The sequence below is a fragment of the Alligator sinensis genome, unplaced genomic scaffold (assembly GCF_000455745.1).
Source record: "Alligator sinensis unplaced genomic scaffold, ASM45574v1 scaffold872_3, whole genome shotgun sequence".
Lineage (NCBI taxonomy): Eukaryota > Metazoa > Chordata > Crocodylia > Alligatoridae > Alligator > Alligator sinensis.
The window spans coordinates 1,581,926-1,605,444 of record NW_005842137.1 but is presented as its reverse complement, the minus strand read 5'-3'; the positions used below and the strand labels follow the sequence as shown (position 1 = coordinate 1,605,444).

General features: G+C 46.3%; 1 protein-coding gene and 1 long non-coding RNA gene across 5 annotated transcripts in view; both read right to left on the bottom strand.

The window, feature by feature from the left end:
- Positions 1-4,171, bottom strand: part of LOC112550538 — a 5,366-nt gene extending 1,195 nt beyond the window's left edge. The window contains exons 1-2 of the long non-coding RNA XR_003094434.1: positions 3,779-4,171; positions 850-973 (exon numbers count right to left, since the gene is read on the bottom strand). This is a non-coding gene — a long non-coding RNA (uncharacterized LOC112550538). The remainder of the gene's footprint in view (positions 1-849; positions 974-3,778) is intronic.
- A 3,608-nt stretch (positions 4,172-7,779) lies between these two features.
- ETV7 (ETS variant 7) lies at positions 7,780-22,897 on the bottom strand. 4 transcript variants are annotated; one of them, XM_025206068.1, is made up of 8 exons: positions 22,649-22,883; positions 20,646-20,778; positions 18,524-18,709; positions 16,694-16,816; positions 15,759-15,974; positions 14,797-14,939; positions 13,978-14,078; positions 7,780-12,928 (listed from the first exon to the last, which is right to left on the bottom strand). In XM_025206068.1, exons 1-8 carry the CDS (start codon positions 22,733-22,735, stop codon positions 12,811-12,813), a joined length of 1,107 nt encoding a protein of 368 aa, XP_025061853.1. In that variant the 5' UTR covers positions 22,736-22,883; the 3' UTR covers positions 7,780-12,810. The 4 variants fall into 4 exon arrangements, with proteins under 4 accessions (XP_025061853.1, XP_006025334.2, XP_025061855.1 ...); XM_006025272.3 differs by having other exon boundaries at positions 12,795-12,928; positions 18,524-18,688; positions 22,649-22,890; XM_025206070.1 differs by lacking the exon at positions 15,759-15,974 and having other exon boundaries at positions 12,795-12,928; positions 22,649-22,897.
- Between the last annotated feature and the right edge of the window lie 622 nt (positions 22,898-23,519).

Below are 23,519 nucleotides of genomic sequence, written 5' to 3'. Positions count from 1 at the left end.
CCCCAGCGCTGCCCCCACGGCTGAGCGAGAAAGGGCACTCACGGCTCCAGCCAGCGCACGCTCCCGCTGCTCCAACTCCTCCCAACTACTACCTACCCTACTGCTACCTAAACTACTAACGAACTAACTAATTGATACACTACCTAAGAAACTAACTAATCAACAAACTATCTAAGAAACTAACTAATTAATTAGGTAACTAACTAGCAAACTAAACTTATGAACTAAACTATCGAACTAAACTAATATACTAAACTAACAAACTAATGAACTAAACTAACAGTCTAAACTAACACACTTACGATCTAGTGAACTAACGAGCAGTGAACAGCCAAATCTGGGGAACAGGAAAGACGAGGACGAGGAGCGAGGACGAGGGGCAACTGGCTCTGGGGGGGTCACGAGAGCACTGGCAGGAGCCGGTAACTGACGGGGAAGCTGGGGATTGTGATGTCACTGGGCAGGAGCATTGTGTGGCCACGGCAACCAGGGGTCTCCCCCCGCCCCCCACGGGCAAGGTGCTGAGTGCTGGGGCTGTGGGTGCCTTTGCTCTGGCCTGGCCCGGGGGTCTTCCCAGCCCGAGATGACCTTGGACCCTGAACTCTTTGGCCGCGTTCTCCGTCGTTCCCCGTGTGGACCAGGCACAGGGACAGCCCTGGTCAAACAGGGGCCCCTGGGGCCGGATCCTCAGCCCCTCCCTGATCACATCACTGCCCTGTGGGGTCAGGGCACATGCGGGCAGTGACCGGGGTTGGGAACACAGAGCCCAGCTTGACCTCATCCCCTTTTTGTGCTGGAGGAATGGCAAAATCCCAGGAACGACAGGCAGGAGCCAGGGTCAGCACAGACCTGCCTCCAGTGTGGCCTCCCCTGCCCGGCACTGCTGGGCTGATGCAGCTCGTGCTGCATGGTTTCCTACTGTTTCCAGCTCTCACTGCATAATGGGAAACTTGAATACATCCTTCCATTTAGACTGAAAGAAAGTAGTTAGTGGTTAGAATACCCAACATTTCACCAGGGTCTGTGATTCTGTGATCTTCTGGGTGCAAAGCACTGGCAATGTGTAGGGGGTGCACATGCGCCCACTGAGAGCACTGGTACACCCCCTGTCAGGCCTCGCTCCCTGTTTAGGCGACGAGCAGGCGGGAGTGCCGGTGCCCACCCTGCGAGCACTGGTTGGGGAGTGGGGCCACCAGCAAAAGTGGCCGTGGGACTTCCATAAGCAGCACGGCTGCTTTTTGGCAAGTGCCATCGGCCACAGGGGGACCCCTGACTCAAAAAGCACCAGTAGCCCATGGTTCAAAAGATACTGGTAATGGCAACAATTAGCACATTCCAGCATGTGTTGTTTGGATAGGTTTCCACGGATTATAGTAGGCATTGTATCAGGCACTTAAATAAGAGGCTACATTTTTTAGCAGGAGCTCAATATGGAGGTAACAGGTTCTCAGGATATTGGTAAATGCATTCATTCTTAAGCAGTATTAACACCATCACCTGGTCTCCTGGTTTCAAGGTAGTTGTACCAAAATTTAAATTTGGTCACAATCCTGCAATCTAATCTGCTAGAGCTGCCACCAGGAAAAACCCAGCCCCGGGTGCAGGGAACTCTGATGCATTGTTTACGGCAGCATCAGGGTTCAACTATACTTAGCCATACCTGCTTTTCACACTTGTGTATTTTCTGCACTTATTTTTCTACCCAGATCTCATTGAGTCACCTATTGGCAGATGTGGGAAACTCCTCTCTAATGCCCACAACCAGGCTATTTGCCAAGGGATGCAAATGAGTTGCTCTTTGCATTCAGGGAATTAGGATCCAGGCTTTGGGGGGCAGCAGAGATCCTGCAGTTACTTTCACTCCCTAAACAGTTTCCTCTGGTTGGAGGCAGTCCCAGCCACAAGTGCTCAGCGGAATGCAAAAAAGGATTCATGTGAGCAATGAAAACATCAGCACTTACAGTGGACTGGATAAAACATTATGAACAATATGAACCATCTGGCTACAGGGCGCAAGCCAAACATTCAAGGCTAAATCCTATTTCACTTTATCTGCCTAAATGGCCCAGAACAAAGTGACATGGCCGCATACATGCCATTTAGCCTTGTGCAGTGAAAACAGGATTTAACCATTTCTAGGACAGAATAGCTCGTGCATCATCTTCCTCTGATGCTGGTATCGACCGCAGTTAGAGAAAGGACATTGGATTAGATGGGTCCTTGGTCTGATGAACTATTACAGTGCCTCCTATGTTCTTGTCTTCTAAGAGTCATTTATGTCTCACTGGGCACGCCTACATGTTCCTTAATGCACTTTTGCTACTGCACATTAAATTTAGTACCTCTAATGCGCAGTCGAATAGACTATTAAAGCATGTGTGTAGATATGCCCCCTTAGGACTTGCTTCTGTTACTCAATTATATCCTAAAACTAAATGCTCATGAATCACCGCCCCCGCCCCCTTCCTGGTATTACACAGAGAAACAAGAGCAGGTGGATAATTAGCTAAGACATTTGTTAAGACGTGAGCACATGTGCTCAAAGTGACCCAGTATGGTAGAGATGCAGATAAGAAGCCAGCCCCTCCAATAGGGGGGACTTCACACACAGCTGAGCAAAGCAAACAGATCAATTCTTGCCCCAGCTAAACTGGGAAAAGAGAATAGCAAAAAGCAAGAAACATTTCCACCATTTTTATCCAGAACCTAGTCATGGAACATCAAGAATGTAGGGAAGGGTCCTTAATGACATTATTATTTAGAGTATTTAAATATGAGTTGATTATGCAAAAAAGCCTACTTAATGAGCATTCATAATAATGGTAGGCTTTATATAACACCTTTCAGAGAAATGCATTTCCAAGCACATTATAAAAACAATCAAGTAAAAATGTATAATAGACAAGACCTTGCTATAATAAACACGATTAATAAAGATAATATATCAGTGTCTATATAGTCATTACATCTCTGAAAAAATATATTTTAATAATCACCATCATTTAATACCACATATTGAATCACAGGCTTATTAAGGGATCAGCCAGGGGCCTTCATTTGAAATATTAGATTCTGATTGTATCTCTGCACCCGATATTATGGAACTAGGCATTGTGACACATTCACAGGAGAAAGCTAAAGACATCCCAGTAGATCCCAGAGCTGGCTCTGGACCTCAGCAGTGTAACTAAGGTGATGGGGTGAGAAGAAAGGGTATTGAGCAGTCATCCGGAGGTGTTTGGCACTGTTACAGGAGACAGCTGTCTGTACTTAAATAGAGGACAGGTATTGTATGTGCCACTCCAGCATACGTAACCTAACTCTTCCATTTTGTAGCACCAACAAAACTTCCAGTTGTGTGCTCCAAGTGGCTCCTTTTATATCAGTTGCTGGCAAGGTCCAGTTCTGATCAAACAAAAGGCCTCTTATACAGCATTTTTCATCCTCAAAAGGTTCATGAAGGAGATCACTAGTGTGACCCTAGCCACAGTGCTACCAGCAGCCACGTCCAGATTCAGGGTCCTGGGGTGTCAAATAGCTCGGTCAACCTCCCGGCCCCTAAGGCTGGGGCCACCTCTCCATGGGTGCTTTCTCCTGGTTCCCCCCACACACTGGAGGGCATACAGTCCAACTATTTACATGACTTATTATTTACAGAAGAGGCAACATATGAATGAGGTTAACAGCAGAACAGGGTATCAATAATTGAATTGTCGAAGGCAGGGACCAATGAACTAAGACATCAATTGAATCAAAGACACTCTCAAGTACAACTCACCAGCTTAAACCTTGGGCCTCCAGTGAAGTTCAGCCGGAGCACACAGGATTAACAAGACATCAGCTCTCCTTCACACTGGCAGCACAATACCAATGGCTGGTGCTGCTGCTCCAGAAAGTCCTGCTTTCTGCTAGAGCCTGCATGGGGGAGAGCAGCTCTCCTCTGCTCCCGCTGTCTGTGCTATCTGCAAAGAAATGCACACTGTCCCCCCTCCCCAAAAGCATCAGGAGACAATCAAAAACAGAATTATGTGGAAACTTGTATAAAGTCATAAAGAAGTAGGGCTGGAAGGGACCTCCAGAGGTCATCTAGTCCAATCCCCGAAGGCATATGAAGCCACGTACAGGAAAACCACAAGTACCAGGTGTTTGTTGCTAAAGGAAGAAAGGGGCCCTCCCACCTTTTAACCCAATGGCCTAATGGTTACAGCACTGGCCCAGGAAGGGGCTTCCCCCTCCACTACCCGCCCACCCCACCTTTTATTTCCAAACTATGCATACGTGCCAAAAATTGCTGTTATGTGACTATGCAAGTACCATTTGGAAATGTGATGGTGAAATAGGATTTAGCTCTTAAGGTATGTCTATATGGCATGACAGTCTTCAAATACCTGAAGGGCAGTTATAAAGAGGATGGAGATAGATTTTTTTCTGTGGCTGTAGGAAACAGGACTAGGATCAATGGCCTTAAAGTGCAGCAGAGGACATTTAGATCAATGACTGGGAAGAAGGTTTTGACTATGACGCCAGCTAAGCATTGCAGTGGGCTACCTAGCAAGCTGTGGAATCTCCATGGCTGGAAATTTTCAAGCGCAGGTTAGACAAACACCTGGCCAAGATGGTTTGGTCAGGGATACTCCTGCCTTGAGCAAGGGACTGGATTAGATGACTTTATGAGATCCCTTCCAGCCCTCCTTTCCTATGATCCTAGCATAATGCAGGGATCCCCAAGCTAGCCTGGGTGCCAGAAGCACTATAGCTGTATTAGCTCAGCTAGCCCTGCTGAGAAGCTGGCTGTATGGTAATATGTCATGCTGAGGCAGCTATACTTCTTTCATTACCCAAGTTAGTTTGTCTAAGGCTGTTTTTCTGGGTCTTCTCCTGAATCCAGCTTTCAGCAGAGTCCAGCAAAGTGGGACTAGTTTCCTTAGCTCTGTTACTGTTAACCTCCCAGATTATGCTTTTCTGTCCCCTGGCTGCTCCTCAAGGGAAAGTACAATCCATTCCCCTTTATGTATTTTTAGCACATATTGATGAATCAGTATCTAATATTGATTGGAAACTGTCCAGCGTTGTCTGTATGTCACCCTCCAGTGCCGAGAAGAACTTCGCAGATAACCCTGCCATCCAGCATGCGCTCTACATCACTGAGGAATAGCATGACCAGGTCCTATAAATGCCGGGCAGCACAAGGGCATGTTGTAGTGGGGGCTGACTAGCTCGGAGGATTGGGAAATGGTGTGTAGAGTGCAGCTGAACAGAAAATAGGGGGTTTCCACAGAAAACTTGGACCTTTTTTTTTTTTAGCAAATATCACAAGCTAAAATAAATTCAACTCAAAGTAGCACCAGAGCAGAGTTTTAGTTGAGGTGAGATGCATTAAGCTCCCATTTTTCAGGGGTGTACTTGGTGCATTAAGCTCCCATTGCTTAATGCTGAGTTCTGTGTGCTGAGTTCTCAATCCAAACATGCCCCTGTAGTGAAGAGGCCTGTGCCAAGAGCTTCTAAACACAGTCCATTATGGCAGATGTAGAAATAGAGCCAGAAAGCCAGGCCCAGAGAGCAGAACAGATGCATTAGGCACCCCTCCTGCAGCTGTTGAAACACCGGCACAGAAATTTGACTTGTGATATTTCAAGGTTTGATCAAAATATTTAAAGGGGCTTAGTTATTGGGGGTTTTTTCCTTTTAAATCCCACCCAGAATAAACTCCTGAAAAACCAATTCCAGTCTAAAGTACCCATTCCAGACACAAAATACAGTTGCAATCACTGCCTTTCATACACTTCTGCATCACCCACCTCAACAGCAACTAGCAATTAGTTTTCGTTTCATAAAGGGGAATAAGCTTGACTTCCAAGCAAGCTGCCAGTTTATGGTCTCTCCACTCCCGGCCTGTTCACTGACTTTGCTGGGAGCCAGGTTGAATGGCCTGCACACGAACCTGAGCTGACACTTCCTATAAATGCTCACTTATCTGATATATGACGGGAAGCAAACCAAGTATTATTAATCTTGGCACGCAGGCCATAAAAGAGCAATGAATGGATATGCACCGCAGGAGCCAACAGAACAAGCATTCGTCTCTGGAAAGGGCAGCATCAATGCATGTCATCCACATCGACCAGGATGCTGCCTCGGTCCTGGCAGTTGAACCAGTGGGAGTTCACTCACCTCTGAAGGACTCTTTCCTTGTCACTTATTGGAAGAAAAATAAAAAACAAGCCAAACAACAAGGCAGATCAGATCTTGAAACTGCTCAGTGTAAGGAGGAAAGAATGCCTTTGGCAGCTTCCCAAATGGACGAGGAAATCCCCCAATCCAACCCATAGTCAGATGTGATCCTTCGTCATGGTGAGCAAAGGACGGATAAACAAGTCAGCTGCCATCTCATGTGATGTTGATGCCTGCTACAAGTAAACACGCTGGAAGTGCAGGATTCGCGGCTGGGGACTCATGCCAAGGGAGCTGCTGATCTGAGTGTCCCAGTTAAGGCGAGATGATCCCTGATCTAACTCCTTTACCTTCCACCCAGGAGTGCAAGGGGGCTCTTTACCTTTTCCAGATGGCTCACTGCTTGCTTATATCAGGGAGAGCAGGGGTGGAGGTATTTATTCCTACAATGAGTTCCAGGTGAGTGAAAGGCGGGCACTGATAGCTCAAAGCACTCCCTTAATATATTGAGGGTGCAAAATGCACATCAACAAGCCTCCCCCAACCCAGACATCAGTTCTGGAGGTTCCTCTGTACGAAAAGAAGTTGGTGAAAATACTGCAGTGTTGCTAACACTGCCTCAATTGAACCAGTGTTAGCATGCTTATCCCACGTGCGCCACACTTAACAAACTGTTTCCAAACGTCACGGACTGGGTGTAAAAAGCGGCTTCAACACCAAGGGGCAGGAGCAACCCTCCAGACTGGCTTTCCTCACAGTAGCTATGGGAAGGGAGAGTGCTTACACCTCTGCTTTGGCCTTCTTTACTTTCCCGTCTTCCCTGAACATGAATTCAGTAAACTTCAGTAGCCTGCAGTTAACCAAAATCTGCAGTGCACTCACCTGATTTTGGGTGGCTGGAGTAGGGAGTGAGGTGGGAGTGCTTGGATCCAGTGTCTGGGATAGGCATAATGAGAGAGGCAGAGAGAGGAGCAAGGACACAGCTGGCTGCTAGATAACTTTTACTGAGCAAGCAGAACAAGGGATGAGAACAAATACCAATACAAGGGAGAAAAGGGGGGCAAGAGAATACCAGCTGCATTCAAAACCAGCCAGCTGCTGCAGTAAGGGGTGGATAGGGGAGGAGCAATGCAGTGCAATGTCTGAAGGACCAACTAGACCTATGTCACGGCATGCTTAATGTCCACTTATGACATTGAATCAGTTTGTGGGGAGCCAGTTCAAAATAGCATTTGATGTTCTGGGTACACTTTTGAACCATTCCAGGTAGCTTTAAACCAGCTTAACAGGCTCGAATGTCTACCCACTTCAGGTTTAAACTGCATTTAAATCAGTCTAAGTGTTCCCATATCCCTAGACTGCCATCTCAGGGGCCCAGTCCTCTGCTGGGGTAAATCGGTGTAATCGTAGACTTCAGTAGAACGACCTATGGCACCCCTATCACCTCAGCACCAGCTCCTTTGGGATGCCTGTTACTTGCCTCTCTGCCTTTGACCCAGACATACATTTCCCATACCAACATCTGGCCCAGCTGGTGTGCCATCTCAAAAGGAATAAGGAGCATTTAATAAGGGTCTAATACATTCATGAATGTTCTGTATTATTTAAATGTCTTTTATTTGTAAATAAAACAACAGTAGTGATCATGCACCAGACCGCAAGTCATTTCACACAAAGCAGAAGTAGCTAAAGATGGAGAAAAAGCTCCTTAATGATGCGGCCAATGTCAGCCAACAGCTATGCACGCCAAGAAGGGAGATCTCTATCTAAGGAAAATCCCTATAGAAACTGAAAGCCATTAAACCTAGACCTGGGTCTGCAGAAGAGTCATCAGCACCTATGTACCTACCATCACAGAAGATCCTCAAGTGCTTAATGAAACATGCTTCCAAAATGCCCCCTACATCCAGAGTGAGCTGCAGCAGGTGCCTGGCACAATATATGATTTTCTTTAAGAAGTGAAGCAAGGATTGATGCATCTCCTTGAAATTACAGGCAGGGTATGCAAACAGTTTTTCTTTTCCGTTACCATTAATACGCTAGATTAGGGAACTTGGGACAGGTCCCGGAGCTAAGGGTGATACCCCTCTAATGGCATGTAGGGTTTTATTAAATCCCATTAGAGCCTTCAAAATTGCATTTAAGCACTGCATTGGCCTGGTATTAACCCTCTGCAAATGGGTAGATTTCAACTCTAAAGAACAAAAACCTTCCCCCTTCTTCTTTTCTAAGGCACCGTTTGCCCCAAAGCCTGGGCATCCCGGCCCTGTGCTGAGCCAGCCCAGCAATGTGAACTGAATTCCTAGTCCAGGCTGCCAAGAGCTAGATCCAAATTTCCCTGCGACTCTAAGATCCATCTCTTTCCTCTGCTGCAAAAGGTTTCAAGTGTGATTCTCAGCCCAAATAACCAGTGTCTGGAGTGGTGTGAATATACTCCAGGGACACTTCAGCCTTTTCATTTCCTTCTTTTGTTAACAGAAGGCTTTAGCCAGGGTGTTCACACACAGTTAATTTTCTGGAAGTGAAACTCCCGGATCAGTGTTTATGGAGAACATGTCAGGTCCTGTCTCACTCGAGAGAGCTGAGAAAACTGGGTCCAATGTTTATTTTACTATGCTGCAAGTTAAGCTCTCAGGGTTATCATTGAGGGGTTGTGTTAACCACCACTGACCCCTTAAGCTTCAGCTTCATCAACTCTCCATCCCCAAATGCCTCCGAGCAGGGGGTAAAGCCAGGCTAAGGGACAACTTCTGAGAACACAAGGGGAAATTCAACTGCAGCTGTAGCTTTATTTTCTTGAAGAGCTTGGGCTTGATTTCAGAGGTGAACTTACACCATTTTGACCCCAAGACAACTCTACTGACATCCCACCCGTGAGAGCAAGGAGGAATTACCCCCGCTGGGACAGATCCTTACCTGATGTAAATTGGTCTCAGTGGAGGTGCAGGCATTGCAGCAGCTCTGGAGCTGGGCTGTTATCTAGCAGAGAAATTCTGCCCTGCTTTGGCCGAGTACAGGCTGTGGGTGCTTGAATTTTGCTCCTCTATCTCTGCTGTTGCACTAGTTTCCATCACAGTGTCTGAGGACCTAGGACTGCCAACACCGGGACAATTGGTGGAGTCTGAGCCAGTGCTTCTCAACCTTTTGGACGTGAAGCACCCTTCACTTGACTCGAGGTGCCCCTCATCAGACTTGAGCCCCCCTTGTGAACTGAGTGACACCCAGTTTCAAAAACTAATTTATATGTTACCTTCTTACACAGGGCCTGGTTAAGGAGTGAGGGATCATCCAGCTGGGACGAGCCTGAGCGTGGCTTATCTGCTCATCTCCTCTCTCAGTTACTTATCTCCTCATACCTCGTGGCACCCTTCAAAGGATCTTGTGACACCCCAGGGTACCTCAGCACCCTGGTTGAGAATCATTGGTCTAAGCCTACCAGTTCTGAACAGCTCCAAAGGGCCTATGCCAAAGCCAAGATATTGTATTTAGGCACCTTGCACAACAGATATATATACAGAGAATATATATAAAGTGTATGCCAAAAACACCTCCATGATTTCATTTTTTTTTTTATTTTATTTTTTTTATCCAAAGAAAAAACACAAACTGAAATTCACAAGTCATCTCCCGTTCTGCCTTGCACCCCTTGAAGAAACAGCCTCAAAAATACCTTTGGGACCCGGGCAGCATTATGCAAAGGATCACAATGATTCACAGAGCTCATGAAAGCTCTCCCATTGGGATATTTCATCAGCTTAACGTGTACTGTGCGCTAATTTGTAAGGCATTTTCAATCACCTTATTAAAAAAAAAATAGTTAAATGATCATAGTAAAATCTGTAGACTTCCAGTGGTTAAAAAAACACCCTCCCCTTCTTGGTGGTGTGTGGTTATTATGGTCCAGGCTTATAAACAGATGCACCCTGTGAATGCTTATTCCTCATTCTTGGAAGCTTTGTGGTTTCTTGCAGAGGTTGACAAAATAGTTTTGCAGTTTTTCTAGGGCTTTTCAATATAGAGAGTCTCTGAACACTTTGGAGCTATAAGAAGGACAGTCTTTGGTGGTAAGTGTGCCTAAATTTAGCACTGGAAATTTGAGCATGCATGCATTTGACTGCTAATGGGGTAGGCCCCAATCCTGAGAGCATTTATGCACACAAATAACTTTCCAAGCAATGGGTCGGATCCTCAGCTAAATCAACCAAAATAGCTTGCTGGCACTTTGAAGTAACTGGGAGCATTTATAGCAGTGGTCCTCAATGTTGTTAGACTCAAGGCGCTCCTCAGTAAATTCAGGGTGCCCCTTGAAAAGTGCCAGCTTAGTTTTCACTCCATTTTTGATTACAGAAATAAATACTAAAGAAACTAACTTTTCTGGTGCAAAGAACTCAGAAAGACCACAACAGGTCAGGACGTTTTTAACATTAACATGTTTTCCTGCTTGGTGCAGGGGGCTGGACCCGATGATCTTCCAAGGTCCCTTCCGGCCTTACGATCACTGAACACCATGTATTCCTATTTGAAATCCCTGGGTTTGTCTTGTGAAACATGTTTGCACACCTAACAGTGCTAACATTTCACCCTTGAAAGGATCCCAGTGCAACCCAAGGTATTGCCAAACCCTGGATGAGAATCACTGGCTTATAGGCATAGCTATTCTTAGGCCTAATGTTTGCAGGACCTTCATTATACCCCTGTAGAAAGATGGTTCTGGGTGTGTCTACAAGAGACGCTTAATACGCAGTAGGCTGATTAACTAAGCATTACGGCATCAGGCAAAAACCATGCTATTAGGCTATGTGCAGTAGTATTAGTCTACTGTGCATTAACCGTCACAAAAAAGCATGCAATTGCACTAATGCGAGTAGGACAGCCTACTGCACATTTTTGTATTTCCTTTTGCAAGTACTAAATTTAATGCGCAGTAGTTACTTCACATTAATGAACATGTAGACGCGCCCACTGTGTCCAATTCACACGTGAAAAAGCTGAGGCTCAGTGGTAGTGACTTGCTCAAAGGCACAGAACTGGCAATTGGGGAGTGGTCATACAGTCCTGGTCCTCCACACACACTAGCAAAGACTAGAGGGGCAATACTAAAGAACAGGCAGGCTCTGTGGTGGGTTATACATGAAGCCACACAGTGGTTGTAATCCATCTCCCTCACAGTAGAGCAATTGTGCACGCACACCTCCTGACTTTGCACTTCTTTGCTTTAACTAGTAGACAAGGTTTCCTCTCCTAAAATGAGAATAGCCTCTAGAATATGTTATTTAGGCATAATCTTGTTCCCACTGAAATCCTAATGACCTTGAAGCAAGCAGGATGAGTAAGCTGGAAGAAGGCAGGGCAGGGTGACACCTTAGAAACTGCTTCATAGCAAGTCAGAACTACTGCAGGGGATCTGAAAATGTTGTTAGGCAAAAATGGGATATTGTCAGATTTTAAAACCCGCACGTGCATTTGCTAGATTATTTTCTGAACAACGCCTGAGATTATTTAACGAAAAAATGAACTTGCAAAAACCTAAACTGACCTCTGCTGCTGTGTAGTTTAGTTGCATTTCGCTTACCTTGGACAATGGAGTCGGATCACTCAGCTCTGAATCCCCTGTGGTTAATGAACCTGACTCTTCCCTCACTTGCTTCGGTGAAACCTCAGCTATCCACAATTTACAGCAGTGGAAGAGAGCCAGCATATGCACCCACTAAGCTTTCAATCCTCTGCACGGGGCTGAATTGCATGAAAGGAGAATAAGGCCGGTTATTTCCACTGGTCATTTAGTGTGAATTCAGCCCTTTGGGAATGTTGTATCTTGGTACTCAAACCCCAAGAGGAAGGTTTCTTCTGGCCAGAGCCTCTGCTGGTATGAGTCAGTATAGCTTAATTGACCTGAGCAGAGTTTACATCAGCTGGGGACGTTAATCAATCATTTGGTCTTGCGAGGCAGGGGACTCGTCTTGTTATCCCCTGTGTAAATAACTGGAAGACCTGGAGTCTTTCACTATTTCTATCACAACTCACTTTGGTATTTTGTTTTTGTCACATGCCTTCATAGTCCGCTAAGCATAACCAGTATTATTATTGCTCTATACACAGTGAAATTAATTGGAAATATTCAGCTAAAAGAACCCCTCTGCCCTGAAACCACACAAAAATCTTCACATAAGCTGTGACTGATTTAGCAAGGTACAGAAGAGTTACGCTTCAAGTTAAGCAAAGAGTAGAGTTAAGCAGATGCTTAAGAGCCGTGCTGTCCTGAATTAGGGTCACGGTCACCAGCCATCTTGAAACTCAACAACAGAGCCTCGGCCATAAAGTACCAAATGTGATCGTTTTAAAAAACAGACAAATACACAAAATAACCCGTGGGAAAACGTTAGCAAGCAAAAAGCCAGCCCACAGATTCATCTCAGTCTCAACGGCCTGCACAAGTTTCTGTGAATAAACTCTTGCTGCCAAACTTCCACGTTTTAGTCTTTGAATAGAAAATGTTTGAAGCCTTTAACTGCAACCCAGTGAGAGAAAGGCAGTCTCTTCTTCCTGAGACAGCAGGACATCCCAGGTTCTTCACAGTGACTCACAGCATCTCTCTGATGCTGCGTGTTTCCACATTGTAGACACAGTGCAATAGAGTCCTTAGGGCGATACCTCCACCGCATCCTCCTTGAAATCCAGTCCCTCCTGTTCCTCGCTTTCCAGCTGTTCCAGCTTGCTGGATTTCTCGTGTATTATCTCCCCAGGTGTTTTCAAAAATCTGGAATTAAAAAAAAAAAAGAAGGTGCCTCAGAATGAGTGAGGCCAGGTAGGGACCTGTCCCAACGCCCAATGCAGTCTTTCCATTGATTTCAGTGGGTTTTGGAAGAAGCTGTACAAAGTTGAGCTCCTCCCAGAAGATACTCAACCCTTTTCACCACAGGTGGGCAAAATGCGGCCCGCGGGCCAGATGTCCCCCGCCAGGCCATTCTGTCCAACCCGCGGGGCCCCTAAAATATTTAGAAAATTACTATTTATCTGCCCCCAGATGCCTGTCACGCAGCCCTCGATGGCTTGCCAAAACTCAGTATGCAACCCTCCGCCCGAAATAATTGCTCACCCCTGCTTTACACCTTGCTTGTATCTGCATGGGGCGCATTGCTTTTGTTGTTTCAAAGGGCTGGTAGCTCTTTGCAGGGCTGAGCCCGTGGGATTGGGCTCCATAGGGATCAAAACCTGAACCACTTATCCAAACCTGGAGGCTTGTGCAATTTGTGCAAAACACACCCTCAATTGAACCCAGCCCAGGTTTTGTCTTTGCAGGAAAACAGATCAATAAAACAACTGCCATCATGTTGGCTTCGCAAAACCCAACCCCATTCTGACTACTGACTTCTGCTTTCAGATACATGCATTGGACTTCACTGGGATTCAGATGGGCATAAGACCTGAAGTCAGGCCTGCGAACCGGGTTCTGATCTCAGTAGAGATCAGTCTAAGCCTCTGTTTTTGTACCCTAAGTTCAATGGCAGCAACAGCCATCAGCCTGTGTCCCCTCTAAGTCCTCGTTTGCCCACCCCTACTTACACTACTGGATCTCAGCTGCAACAGTATAAATCCAGCCCAATTCCATCTACTCCAGCAGAGCTAATTCAGATACAAGACAGTATAACCAAGACCATCATTTTATTCTGCACATCTGAGGAGGCTTCAGAAGCAATGAGATGAAGCTCAAGACAAGGTGCAGAACGTCTGGAAGCTGATACTAACTTTCCTCTGTCCTGGCCAAATCTCCTTGTGAGGTCATTTGTGCCACCTGAGCTCTCTCACCTAAATAACAGCTTTTGGCCTGGTTCCTTTTTGATGATGTTGAGTTTGTAATAATGCCTTAAGGCTCTCGACATTTTTTCGTATGTCATGTTCATGCGGTTCTGCGAAGATAAAAGACAAAGGCCTTCTTAAAGCATGCTTAGTCAAGTTGGTCTTGAGCTATGACGTGAACCTTTAAACAGTATCATGCAGAGATACTGGGTGTCCTGAACAGGAGAGTGCCAATGAAACCAGCCAGTCAGAAGCCAGGCTTACCAGTTAAACCAAAGAGAAGGATGATGTACAACATAACATAACCCAACTTGCATCAAAAACGTGGAGGCACATGCAGTTAACAAGTCCTTGTGAATGCTCAGAGCTTGAGAAACAATTTTTGTGGGACAGTTTTTAAGGAAAGCTTTACAGTCCACCAAGACATGGGTAGACTTAGCACTGTTCTTCATCATCATCATCATCATTCTAGTACCTGGGAGCCCTAGCCACAGACCAAGCCTGGGACTGTGAACACAGGAGAAAAAGACAATCCCTGGCCTAGAGAGGTTAAAGTGCAGTAGTTTCTATTTGGTACTGCTGCAAAGTCTGCACTGGCCCCGTTATTTTGGGGCTCTCTTTAATATAGGCATACTTTCCGAATCCTCTCAGCCTTCCTTTTAGTAAGGAAGAATTTACGGACTGATTTCACCAGGGGCTGAATCCCTTCAACACCCATTTATTTCAGTTCAAAGCTGGTCACAGAATACACCATAAAGACAGCATTGAGTTAAGAACGTGGGCTCCCACGAGTTAAGGGATGACGGAGCCATACTGACACAAACATACCTTATGGTTCCCCCAGAGCTTGGCAAGTCCATTAGGATCGACAACCCGAAAGACCTTGGCTTCCTTATCTTCCCATTTGATGTATGGTTCGTACCGGCTGTCAGACAGCAGCTGATAGACATAGTCCCAGAGTAACCTGCAGTCTGCACAGGAACGCAGAAGAAGGCGTTCAGCTTTCGTCAGAAAGTGTCCCCACAAACCAGAGCCAAGCAGCAGGCGGTGTGTATTAATAACAATAATACCGACCTCTTATCATTAAATCAGTAGATCTCAGTGTGCTTTAGAAAGGGTGTCAGTATCTATATCCCTAACTTGCAATGGGGAAACTAAGGCCCGGAGGCACCCACACTGAACTTTTGAAGCCTGAAACATGTATGCTTGGCCAAAGGGAGTGTATAACCCACGGCTGCTCAACAGAGTGCTCTGTCCTGATCTGGGAAGAGGCTGATGAGCTTGCCAACATGGCCAGCAGAACCAGACTTTAGCTCACATAGTAGAGGCTGATGCTTTCAAAATCAGAGGTCCAGGGGTCAACTGTGACCCCCAGAAGTTCAGACAGCTGCCATTTCCCTCTGCAGAGCAATGCTACATATCATAGACATATGCATTGTGCTCTCTCCCAGAGATCTTACTTTGGGTCTTCCTTGTTGCTTTCCTTGGTGTAAAATAAAAGTTCTTTTCTATTGAAAATGCAGTGCTTTGGGGGCAACGAGTCCTAAGAGGACCCATCTCTGTGTTGGGGAAATACGGTGGAGTCTTCAAGAAAGTCCCCCACGGCTGCCCTCCATGCACGGCAGACTTTGAAAGGTGGATGTAGAACCAGACTCACCAAGGTTTTCAGTGAACAGATGTCAAGTTTCCACTGACATCTCTAGCCGGTACCCCCATGTTTACCTCCACCCCCACAGGAGTTTTATTTCTCAGGCAGAGCTGCTTTCCACACCACAGGGCTTCATGCTCACCTGCAATTTTACCATCAACTGGGGCTGGTTGGGGAGCAGGAAAACAACAGATGACCTCTGGCCTACAGCTGACTTCTGAGCCGTGATGAGAGAGATTAAGTGGCTCCTCTCTGAAGAAGGCCTTTCTGGGAGACCTGGGCTGTTCTCTGTGGCTTGGACATGTCGTTAGCAATGAAGAGACCCTTCCTGGGGAGACTTCTAACCTGCAGTTCATACCTGCAAGGAAGCCCAAGGCAACGTTATTTCCAAAAAAGGCCCTCTACATTTTTTAGCCATGTTTAAGCAACAGACAGAGAACAGACAAACCAGGATGAGTTTATTGGGTAAAACCTATATCCCAGGGGCGGCAATTATTTCAGGCAGAGGGCCACTTACTGAGTTTTACCAAGCCATCAAGGGCTGCATGACAGGCAGCCAGAGGCAGATAAATATTAATTTTCTAAATGTTTTAGGGGCCCTGCAGGCCAGATAGAATGGCCTGGCAGGCTGCATCTGGCCCCCGGGCCACATTTTGCCCACCCCTGCTATATCCAGTGTTGGAAGATGATGAACGCACTTGATCCTCTTGTCACTGATGCCAGCATAACTGCACTGATTCTAGTGGGAGTGAGTAGAGGATCGAGACCGCTGGGTTTTCCCAGGGAAGGGAAACTCTTTGGGATGGAACAGCAGAGGAAACTGTAGGAGCAATGAGGGACATTAAGGAGCTACTAACTGGGAGAGGACACATGGATGGGTGAGAGAGGGAAAGGAGCGTCAGATCAGCAGTGCAGACCAGGGAGGGAAGAGAGCCTGAGGCTGTCCCCAAGTATCTAAGTCTGGTGCCCAGAACATGAGGCATGACCACCTTAAACATAAATATGCCAGTGAGACGTCTCCTGGGTTGGTTTCCAAACCTCACCCACCCATTCAATGCTTATAAATGGGCATCATACCTCCCACAGTGCTGTGCATCTCCATGTGTGTTGCATCCCTAAAGGGTGAATTAAACAATGGGCTGCACACAAGGGCTCGCCGCTGGATTTTGATGTACTGGAGTAATTCGTATAAAACGTCACCTGTGCGGGGAGAAAGAAAATGAGCACCCCTGGACTGAGGTCTGGCCATGTTCTCGGTCACCACAGCCCAAGGAAAGAGGAGACCCACTCAATGGACTACCCAAGGGAAGCTGACAACAGGCCTTCAGCCTGTTTGTGTTATCCCAAACCATGGGGGAACTGCTGCCCAACCCTAGTTTAGAAGCAGGACTTCTGTGAAAGAGCCCCAATCGAAGAGGATAACCTGGTAGCTGACCCCTTACTACATGCAGATTCAGGGACCAAGCAAAATGTTGCTCATCTTTGGTGCCAGCTATGAGGTGCTATTGTAAGGTGAACAATAAGAAAGGAGCTACACCTTTCAAATGAAGGAGGTTTTTCCATTTGCTGCAACATAATCCCAGCTTATCTCCCCCATTGATCTATTTATTTCATGCCCAGCACCTTGCACCCCAACGAACTTCAAACCCTTAACAAATCCAAGCACAAATCACACCAGTGAAATTGCAACCACCTCTGGGGTGGAACACAATGGTTGTTTCTAAGAGTGTGTGTCCACTTTCCAATATTCCTTTAGCCCTGGAAATGAAGAGGCTTGTTGAACCTGATTGAAACTGCAGGGAAATATGGTTATGTGTATAATAGAGCGTGGGCTGAGATCCAGAACAGGAGTGGACACTCATACAGATGCATATTGGATGGGAAGCCCTCTTGCATTGGGGCGTGAACTAAACCAAAAAACCAACCTTGTGGAAGCAAATCCAGAACATGTCCCTAGACACTTCGTAGACCTCCAGAACCAGAAGTTATCTGCACCACTTATAGTTGTACTTCACACAGCTGTTTTAGTGTGGCATTGTATCCAAGAAAATCAGCTGTGCCAGGAGGCAGAGCTAATAAATGCAGACACAGCTCTGGTTTGGAGGTGGTATTATAGGCTGGAGCTGATCTGGGACCAATTCTTCAAACTGAAGACAAAGCTGCCTTTTCAAAGGAATGCTGAGACACAAGGCCACAAGACCTGGGACAGCTGGTCATTTAAGTTGACCGGGGTTAGGATAGACCTCCGTCTGCAGGCAGGTTATCCCATAACTCCCCACTGCAGAAATCTGACTCCTTCCCCCAGAAGCAGTAGTGCCGGATGCTGCCCTAGGCAGGAGACTGAGTGAACGCACTGTGTGCCTGATCTAGTTTGGTGATTTCTACAATCCTGCCTGGCTTGAATGGACGCTGAGTTGAGAAGGGAGCCATGGGAATGCTCCCAGCACCATCACCCCTTCTCCCTGTGGCAGGATCTTGATGCTTTCTGATACTATTATCCGTCTTTCTCTAGAATCAGGATGCTCCAAATGAGACTGAATAATGCTAGATTGCATGGGCCCAGAGGTTATCACTGCTCCAAAGAGTCTACATTGGCTCCATGCATAAGGGAGGTGATAATTATTCTGCCCTCACCTGTCTTGCTCTTTTAGTCCATGTCTACTTTGCAGACTTCCGCCGGTACAGCTCTTGGAAAGACGCACAGTCATGCTGGCAGAAACCATTAGTGTAGATGCAGTCATATAATATCAGCCAAACAGTACTCTTACTAGGACAGGTGGGAGGGGAAGTGATTGACCTGGGTCATTCAGCAAATCCCTGACAGAGCCCCTTGAATCACAGCCCACTGGACACACGGCACAGCACAGGGGAGCCAGGCTATTAAATCTCTCTTTCGCTTCCTCTAACCTGAGCTAGGAGCCCTGTATCTGAAATCATCCTTGGTGAGAATGCAGAGGGCTTTTCCATTCATTTCAAACTTGCTTTCATCTGTTGGCCGGAGGGAATATTCTTTCTCGGCCCATCTTAACCAATGGATCACATCATCTTTGCTCCAGAGCGAGGGCTGGATTCCTGAAACCAGCAGAGAACAGTCTTTGAAATAAAGAGGGACAAGAGGAGACACCAGCCTTCTCCATCACGCACATTTCCCTTCTAAAAGAGCAGACTGATCATTAAAAAGAGTCAAAGGGCAATGAGACAATAAACAGAAGAAATACTGGTCTGTGGTATCGTCCAGTGGCTTGTTCTCATACCTCTGGCTGGGATTGCCCATGCAGTCTAAGGAAATGAGGTGCCCGGTCTCAATGGGAGCTGCATGCCTAATTCTTTTACACCCGTTTGAAAATCCCAGCCATCAGTCATAATCAGCACTAACTAATCCCAAAGCCTCAGACAGCCATCGCTGAATCTTCACACTCCTGTGAGGCAAGCAAGGGGGATCAGCCACGTGTAAAGGTGGGGACGTGAAATGATTTGTCCAAGGCTACAGACAAATCAAAGACGGATCTGGGAAAACAGCAGAGGACCCCTAACTAGACCCTGATTCTCATCACCAGACTACACTCCCTCCCACAGTTAAGAATAAACCCAGTGACTCCTGACTCATTGTTTCCCAGTACAACCACTAGACCACAATCTTCCCCAGAAACAGAATGAGAGTCCAGGGGTCCTGAGTCACAACCTGCGACAAGCACTGGCACATGCACTTGTCTAGAATATATTCTCAGCAGTGCATGGGTTAAAAAAAAATCTAAAGCATCTGTCAGTAGCATTAACTCCATATTAAATGACATTATTTTTCTTGTAAAACATGAAATAATGCACAAATTGAACCAGCTGTCAAATGTATCATCCTTTTTCTGGCTAATTAATATACTATCACAAGCTAAGGCTTAAAAGTCTCTATATAAACTCCAAGGGTTGTGTTTTTTTAACCCATGGATATTTGTGTTAACATGTGCAGCAGTGCCACCACCTTCTTTTGCATCATCATATAGCTATATCTGTGCTCCCATCTGGGCCCAGCAGACACAGGATGAGAGCTCGGGTTCATAAATTCTGTTCTAAAAGCCCTGATTCAAGCCCCAATCTTGGCTAAATTGGTAGCCATCAAACCTACTGACTAAAAAGAAGTGAAGCGCTTTGCTCTAGGAGCAAACTGCTAGTTAGTGCCAGGAGCAGTCCTGTCTCCTAATCAGCTGGAGCAGACTGCTTCTCCTCTATGCAGTTAGAAATTTCCTGGGACGTGACTTCAAAACCAAGATACCAAAAAGCCTTCGAGCAAAGAAATGCTTCAATTGAAAGAGCTCCTAAAACAAACTCAGAAACCCCTGCGCATTAACCTTAGATGTTAAACTGATGCCTTCTGTAGCCTTGAGAAAGTTGCTTTTCTAATCAGTAAAATGAAAATACGGTATCGATCAGTACTGACCCATTTCTAAGCTGTGCTGAGAAAATTAATCAGCCCATTAATGTTTGTGCAACGCATGCAAGGATAACGTGGATCGTTCCCCCTCCTGTGGACTAGTCAGCTAATGGGGAACAGCCTAGTACTATTATCTGTTGCTGGAATTACTCCTTTAGTGCAAGTGGTAGAGGTCTACAGTACAGCACTGAACAGTGCGCACCAAGATGTGGTTGTCTGTTAGAATCGTACAAAAGTAAGGCTGGAAGCAACCTCAGGAGGTCACATCTACTCCAGCGTCCTGCTCCAGGTAGGATCATTCCTGTCTAAACCATCCTAAGCAAGCGTTAGTCCAACATGTTCTCAGAATCGCACAAACAACCCTCGTGCACACCTTCCAGGCATAACGCCCTAAACATCAACACACTTCAGCTTGCCCAAGGTAAAGCCGTGGGACGAGGGCACTGTCAGTGTCCTGCCAGGGCAAGGACAAGAAGTGGTTTGTTAAAAATATACCCAAGAAATCCAAGGAAGAAGCGTATGCACAATGCTTTGAAGAGGTATAAAGTACCACCTAAGTACAAGAAAATGTGCAAGGCTGTCAGCGTTGCACCATCTACTCACTGAGCCTGCCTGGCAACTTGAAGATTTCTCCCTCCGTGATGGGCTGCAGCGAGGTCACACATCTGGGCTGCGACTGCAGTGGCATGTTAACTGCTGGTACCGGGCCTGAAGAAGAATCAACCATCACTTCACCCTGGGGAAAGAGATCAAAATAGCAAATAAGAACCAGTCCTGCAGAGTAGGTTTACGAAGCAAAATGACAATGTGATCGTATCACAGGTAGGCACAGCAGCGCTAGCATAGATCTTCCTAGTCTGCGTAACAGCGGTAGTAAACATGAAGCAACCTGGGTTAGCAACCAGACCACCAGCTTACTATGGATCCTGGATATGTACACCCATGGATGCCTACCCAGGCTACAATCACACCTTTGCTTTGCTACCGAGACATCTCCACATGTGCAGCCAATGGCTGCCTGTCAAGAGTATGGATTTGGAGCAAAGCACAGATAGTAGCATTATCCATTTACAAGAAGTTCCAGTCTGATTGGTAGTTTGAAGGCAGTGCTGAGGGAAAGCCCATTGCAGGAAGTTGTGTTGATGACTCAGGTCAGGGTGTTCATCCTTCTGCGTCAAAACTGCAACCAGTTCCCCAACATGATGGTATAAAGAGCTTTGTGTTCCTGGAAGTACCACTTTGACGCTAAGGCATAAAGCTGAAGTGCTAACCACAGGTGATGGTTAAGATTCCCTTTCATTTTCTACCAGGGCAGCGTGGTATAGGATTTTATCGGGTGTACCAAACAGAAGTCATCCTTGGATAATATTACATTACCTACTTCCTTTCGCCCTACACTTTCCAACAGGATTGGGCGGGGGGGTGCTTCAGCTCCTCTCCTAAACACAGCCACCATGCTTGCACCCCAGACACGGAAGAACTGATCTTTGTGGAGCATTTCCAGGGAACGGGGCTGTACCTACTCCTACATCTAGGAGACGTCATGACGTGGGCAGGGCATGAGTCTAATCCTCCAGAGATGCAAGTTCAAGAGATGCTAGTGCAGTTCCCATGCCAGCTGCAAGCTTCCTCTGTGATCAGTTCACTCACCCTTGTCCCTCAGTTCTCTAGCCACAAAAATTAAGGAAAGCACTTTCCTGGGAATTTAACAGTGCTGGGAAGATAAATTCTGCTAATGGTTGATATGCTTCGATACTATAATGATGAGCGCTTCTATTACTATTTGTGTAAAGTTGCCTCCTTAGTGATTGCAGCATAAATGGAAGTTCCTGCCCTACACACTTACCTGTCATCAAAATCTCTGAACACATCACTCTCTATCTCAGACCTATCCCCGCTGCACTCATGTGAAGCAACAACTACTCCCATTTCCAACGAAGAACTCATGCAAGCAGGTAAGTCTGCACAGCAGAACGAAGGCGTAGCATGTACCAACATATACCGGAGCTAGCTTTTTTTTCTAGCTAGTACAGGTAACAACAGCAGTGCACATGAAACAGTCTGGGCTTTGTTGTGCATGCACTTGCTCTTGTGGGACAAGCCCACTGGGGACCCCAGGAACATCGTGTTGTTGATAGACTCTGCTGAAACTCGTGCTGCTGCATCCTCCCCAGGGTTGTGGAAAACCACATACATTTCTTCAGGACAGTATCTATGAAATGCAGAACTCTTGGTTCAGAGATGATGTGATTTCTTAGTTGGTCTAATAAATCGTAACAACAAAAAAAGAGATAGATAGATAGATAGATAGATATTGTGATTTCTTAGTCGATCTAATAAAAGGTATCATCTCTGAACCAAGAGTTCTGGAGTTTTGCATTTCCTTTTGTCTCAGACCAACACGGCTAACCAAATACACCCCTGAAACACAGACGACATATATTGCACCTATGAAGCCCGTGCCTGAGATCAAAGCCTGGTTTCAGCTAAAGTAAATGGAGCATCATGCAAGAGCCACCAGCAATGTGAATATTGTACGTGCTCTGCCCATCTCTCCTGGGCTCAGCATTTTGAATAGTGTTCATTAGAAGAGAGCAATGGTTTACATTTTCACTAGGACACACACAAGAGTTGGCTTTGTAGCATGGCTGTGACTTGCGAAGTGGGAAGACTGATAGTCTACATAGGTGCATAGGTCTTTAGCTCGTTGCCTTAATCTGGTCAAGCTAAAAAGGAAGCCTTCCAAAAATGACTGAATTGTTCATTGGCTCGTTCCAAAATTCATCTATGAAGTTTTTTTTCCAGCAAAAGTTCTACTGCGGTTGGCTTTATCGGTAGGGACATCATCACTGATTCATGCCAGCTTTTTCTTTGGAAAAAGAAGCAACAATTGCTGTGAAAAAATATATGAACTTTTTTAGGAGACAGTCCAGGGTTGAACTCTTAACTCCCTCTTTATAGTATGTTTCAGATTCACTCTGAGCAACAAACTACAGGAAAAATAAAAGTGAAAGGAATTAGCGGTATATATCTTATACCACTTATTTTCAGAAAAAAGCGCTTCATGGTTTATTTTTCTCCCCCTGGATCAACTGCAAGGTCTACCTGCGGAGGGTGGGGGGAGCAGATACTTTGCCTGATGGCAGAGTTTGTTGCAAGGGAAGAAAAAACAGTTCTCCCTTTGCAGATGTCTTCTTCCCTCCCTCCCCGCCCGCCCGCCTCTCTTTGGGTATCGTTTTATTTCCTTATTTCTCATGGCTCCGCGTGGATGGCCTTTCCCGACCCGGCTCTGGGGGCTCAGGCTAAGCGCAGGGGAGCTCTGCTTTTCAGGGATGATCTCTGGGAGACTTTCAGCCTGGGAAGAGGATTTCGCCTCGCCCTGGCCATGCCTGGCACGGACCCGAGCGTGCGCCCGGCGGAGCGGAGCGGAGCGGAGCGGAGGGCTGGGGGGGCCCGGGGGAGGCTGCGGGCGGGCGG